The sequence below is a fragment of the Gavialis gangeticus genome, unplaced genomic scaffold (genome assembly GCF_001723915.1).
Source record: "Gavialis gangeticus isolate Ggan-Ray unplaced genomic scaffold, GavGan_comp1, whole genome shotgun sequence".
NCBI lineage: Eukaryota > Metazoa > Chordata > Crocodylia > Gavialidae > Gavialis > Gavialis gangeticus.
This window is the reverse complement of record NW_017729031.1, coordinates 117,624,883-117,630,260: the sequence shown is the minus strand read 5'-3', so window position 1 is coordinate 117,630,260 and position 5,378 is coordinate 117,624,883. Positions and strand designations below refer to the sequence as shown.

The following is a 5,378-nucleotide window of genomic DNA, read 5'->3' as shown; positions in this document are numbered from 1 at the left end:
GTATAAGTGATTGGAAACTGGTTTTTACCCATGACAGGACAGAAGTTCAGTACACAAAGGTCTATGCTCAAGATAGAATAGAAATCCAGCACACAGACTAATTAAAAAATGGCCTAAGATTTCTGCCTCCCCATCCTAAGGGCAAATGTGTATTCTGTTTGCTACCAATCTAAACTACATTGCTTACAGAAAACTGCATAACTTAGACTGAATCCACCTCCGACTTTTTGAATGTTTGTACCTAGCCTAAGGATTGATTGCTTATTTGCCTTTCCCAGCATTGCCTCCTTCCCCCTCCCCCCTCCCTTCCTGTCTTTTATATTCAAATTATTCTCCCCATTTTATATACTGCTTTGTGCATGTCCTTTCACAGCATCTGATGGTGCACTGAGCTCTAGCTCACAAAAGCTTATGCTATATATCTTTGATTTAGGTAGTCTATAAAATGCAAACTAACCCTGCCTTCTATACAGCTGATAACAGTATGATTGGAGTCTGAATAGATGCACGTGCTTGCTTCCAGTGCCATAGCAAGGGGGGGGGTGGTATGTGGGGTGACTGCCCCAGGCGCTGAAGCAAAGGGGCACCAACAGGTGAGTGGCTCATTTGGTGTGTGTGGGGGGGAGACACAGAGATGGGGGAAGGGCAGCTCCCATTACTGCGTGCACTGTCGGGCAAGCATGGGGGGTGTGTGCCCTCCCAGATCTGTGTGCAGGGTGAGGGTGGGCTGCCGCTGCAGGCTTTGCCTCAGCCACCAAATTTCATTGCTTCGGCACTGCTTGCTTCCATCTAGCTAGCTTGGGTAGCGATAGCAGCGAAGAAGGGTTGGCACAAACTTCAGCAAAGGTGAGAAAGCAGAATACAAACCATCCATGAACCTGGGCTGCAACTGTAGTTGTTTGGCATTGCTGAACCCTACACTACCATGTCTTCAGTTCTGTCATTACCTATGCTCACTAGGTTAAAGCAGGCAGGGTTACACTCGCCCATGGTACAACTGCAACTTCATTTTGCCATATGGACATACTCTGAATGAACCCATGCAGAAATGTGCACCAGTTTACCTCTCTTTATTTAAAAAAACAACCCAAATTAACCAATGCAACTTTCACATGTAGATGAGGCCTAAATTCCATTTTGCACCGGTGCAGACTGGCAACATCAGTGGCTTGTGTGGGGTTACAACAGTGCAAATTTGCTTAGTCTAGACAAGAAGCCCTCAGAGCTGCTGGTTGATGGTACTGCTGCATATAAACATTATTACTCATGATCACTCTATTTTCCCCAGCTCACTTACTGAGACAATCCATCAGCCAGAAGATATTCCAAAAAATGTGCATACAAATAAATGCCACTGAAACCTGCAGACACAAAAAATATGATGGAGTTAAAAATAACAATAAAACTGCTACAGAGAATAAATGACTAGAACTAGGCAATAGTCATATGTAGCAAGACTTAAAAGCCTTCAAGGCAGAGACGTTTATAGGAATTGCTTCCAAGATACACACATCAAAGAGAGCAGAACAATGGAGGTTTGTTTTATCTCAGCAGGGAGCTGCTTTATACAAGAGAAATTAAGGAGGTGCATCTGATTTTCAATACAATGGGAGATCTGGGCTATCTTAGCAGTTCACACCTCCTCAGCCCCCCCTGAGCCCAGGTGGCGCCAGGGGAGGGACAGAAACCTCTTTGGGCTTTAAAAAGGGTAGGAGCAGCCCCCCTCCCCTTCTTATTCTAAAACCTTTCTCCAGGAAAATGGTCTCATCAATCCCATTTCATCACCAGATTTCTCTGTTCTATGCATTTCTTTTCTGGTTTTGATTTTGTAGGCAATACATACTGGAAGCAGCATCAAATACTTCAGGCAAATTGTTGGAAGGGCAGATCGCTTAAAAAGAAGTCACCACACACATTCCACTCTGGGACCCACAGCTGAGAAGTAATCAGGATTGTCTCCTACATGTGTAAGTATGGAGAGTCTAAGATACTCTTTTGTTTCTAGATGCAATGAAGCAACTGAACCTCTGCTTGCCCTTAGCTGAAGGGCAGTGTCAAAACTTCATTTTCTTTTTGATTAACCCTCAGATCAAGTAATTTAAAGGAAAGGGAAGTGCTTCTGCCGAGTGACACTAATTTCAGTCTGATTCATTTTACAGTGTTGTAAAAACAATTATGTGCCTGGCACCCTCCAGAACATTAAACACTGTTCAATAACCATCAGATGTAGTGAGATGAAACTGATACAGCTTGTTAGAGCATAAACTTATTGAAAATGTGCTTTGTAGCCAGACAAGTTGATGGTGCCTTATTTTTTTATTTTTTTTGTGTAATGTACGCTTAGCCAATTCTCCCCAAGTTAAATAAAAAGGTATAGTTATTATAGATGTTTAAGGTCAAGTTTTCCTTTTCATTAAAGAGAGTCATTCTGATACAGGCATTTAAATGAAGTTGCTAGATTTTCAAAGGTACTTGGAGATTACAGGGGCACATTTCAGAGACTATGGTAGGGCCAAACTTTCATATGAGTGCCAGGACAGATTCTGAAGTACTTGGTAATTCCAGGAGCCAGATCATCAGAGGGGTTAGCTTCCATTTAGATTTAATTTTTCCCATGTTTTACTTCTATCATGGCCTTTTCTCCCCGGTAGAACTGGGCACCCACTCTACTGCCAATGTGCTGAACTCTTGACATTTGGGTTCTTTGAAAATATTAGGTGCTGTTTGCTGGGCACTTTTATACCAAGAGGACAGATTTTTAGATGCCTAAATGGGAGTGCTGATTCAAGTCACTCTTGTGTGTTTCCTCAGTGTCTCTCTGATGTATCTCTTCAGCAACCCAGGATAACAGTGACCCAGGGAGTGATGTCAAACTGGGGAAGAAGAGTTTGGTCCAGAAGCTGCCTCTTTCAACTGCAGTGGGTGACCATATTCGCCGACATAGGACCACTTTTAGCCAGAAGCAACTGGCTATTCTAGAGCAGCAGTACTCCAAAGAAAGCTACTTATCCAGGGCCAGGAGGTATGAATTGGCCAGTACTCTGAATCTACCTGAAAGCACCATCAAGGTAAACTATCATTTTGGAGACTAGTAAGACTAAGACCCCAGAATGTAAAGGCCATAGGCTCCCCTGCTTTGCCCATGAAACACTATAAACTGAAGTGACATCCTTGCTTATTAAATTCCATGACAAACATTTTGGAGTAGGATATAAACCAAGTCAGGAGTTGACCCAAGTAGGTACCTAATACTGAAGAAATCTGGGTTCTGTTCTGCACTCTGTGACTGTGCAACGCTGAGTCTCAGCTTTGCCAGCCACAATTTTATTGCTAGTCCACCTCTGTACCTCACTTTCCCCATCTGAAAACAAAATCCACATCAACCCTCCCCTCTACCTTCTGCTTTGGTAGAGTTGCAAGGCCTGAGCTACTAATGTTTATATGGTGCTTTGATGGCAGGTGCTATGGAAGTACACAGAATTATTGTTTCTTTACACAGGTGTGGTTCCAGAACCGACGGATGAAAGATAAAAGGAAGAGATACTGTCTGCCTTGGCTTCCTCCTCTAGACCCTATCTTACACAGGTCCATGAGCCAGACCTCCTGTATATCTTACCCTCTACTGTCTCAGCTCTCTACTTCTAAGTACTTAGGCACCTTTCTAACATTTCTGAGGCCTATGGATAACCTATCATTTCTCCCTCCATCTTTCCTGATACCAAATTTCCTTCCCACTCTCCAATATCCCTCTCTCTATCAGTCCTCAGGAGTTTGCCCCACACCCTGTTATTGTACTGAGAGTAAAGATCTTGGAAAAAAACAAGACAGCAACTCAGCCCTTTATGGATCCAAATGAATCTCAACTCTAACTTGCTGTCCTTAAAATAGGGTTAGAGGCTTCCTGTAGAAGTGGTTTCCACACACTGATATTTTATTAGAACTGTTTTAAACAGGAGCTAGAACAGACTCAGGACAGCAAAATGACTTTGAATTAGTCAGCAACCATCTGTATTAAAAATATGAAAGGTTTTAGGTATATTCTGTAGTGGAATGTTTTTCCTTGAAACTCAGACACATTTGTCTCACAACAAGGCTAAACAGAGGTAACACCAACTGATTTAAAATCAGATTGATGGCATAGACCAAATTCATCCTTGATGCAACATTGCTGAGGTCAGTGAAATTATAGCACCACAGACAAATTCAGCTCTATCAGATTTAACTCTAACATAAAACTAGGTAATGTAAAAAAATAAATAAAAGATCAAACCAAAAAGTGGTGATGGGGCATTTATTTCTCATGTGCTTCAAACTGTGTAATTAAGTGGGACAGAACTGATACTGGCAGAGAAAAGATCTCCAACAATATAACAGGAATTAAGTCCAATAAAGAAAGCTATGAATGACAAGGGAGGTTTTTAAAGTTTCAAATTGGAGTTAGGAGTTGAATTCCTATTGGCATTTTTTTAAAACTTTTTTTTAAAAGGTGTGTTGTTTGCTATAGTGAATCAACACAGCATAGGTAGTGCAATATTCAGAAGGCTGAAGTGATCTGCTACAATAAGGGGCCAGTTAACTTTGTAGATGAAACATGGACAATGTAATCTTTCTTTTTTGCATTAAATAAGCTACAGGTTAATTCGAAAAACATGGAAGTTTCATTCCTTTGTGATCAACTTTTATGTTAGTGATGAATGCAATTCATTTATTTGTGAGAGTGTAAGAGGGTTTAGTGGTAAAGGTTTCAGACTAAGAGATCCTTTAGGAAGACAGCTTCTTTACGTCAGCTGCTGAAGAGCATTCTCTATTGAAAAACTATCTCATACTTGACTCAGAGGTTTTGCCTGTGTGCACATCAAGAGACACTAAGAGCAAAGCCTTAAGGACATGAGAAGGTATGTACGAGTCCTAGGTGGTTCAGCCTGGCATGCTGCTGAGCTTTCTGTCCCCAATCCTGCAGATGCACTTCAGATCATATATATATTTAAGAGTATACTTACTTAAGTGGGTGTTTTGCTGGATTAAAACCAGGGCCTGAAAATCTGCTGGAGTATACCCTTATCCCAAATCTGCTGGAGTATACCCTTATCCCAAATCTTTAATGCTCTGAAAACTATTTCCCTCCTTAACACTTGTTCTTTTATCAGACACTTATCTTGCAGAAGGCTTACAAAAATGATATGAGGATAATTCAAGCGATGGGGAAGAGGAGAGCTGCTCTTTTCAATAGGAGCAGAATTGAAGGCAGGCAGGCATGATTAGGCCGACCAGTTATTAAATGGACCAGAGAGGCCTGAATAAGACTACTAATCTTGGTTCTAAAGACCGAATAAGAGGTGGTGCTTCATATATCCACTGAAACAGCAGATGAAGAAAAC

The 5,378-nt window shown here is 41.5% G+C and overlaps 1 protein-coding gene across 1 annotated transcript; it reads left to right on the top strand.

Moving 5' to 3' along the window:
- The first annotated feature begins 1,745 nt into the window (after positions 1-1,745).
- On the top strand, positions 1,746-5,070 carry LOC109302130 (homeobox protein XHOX-3-like). Its single transcript, XM_019523668.1, has 3 exons — positions 1,746-1,967; positions 2,836-3,068; positions 3,500-5,070. Exons 1-3 carry the CDS (start codon positions 1,964-1,966, stop codon positions 3,854-3,856), a joined length of 594 nt encoding a protein of 197 aa, XP_019379213.1. The 5' UTR covers positions 1,746-1,963; the 3' UTR covers positions 3,857-5,070.
- The last annotated feature ends 308 nt before the right edge of the window (positions 5,071-5,378 follow it).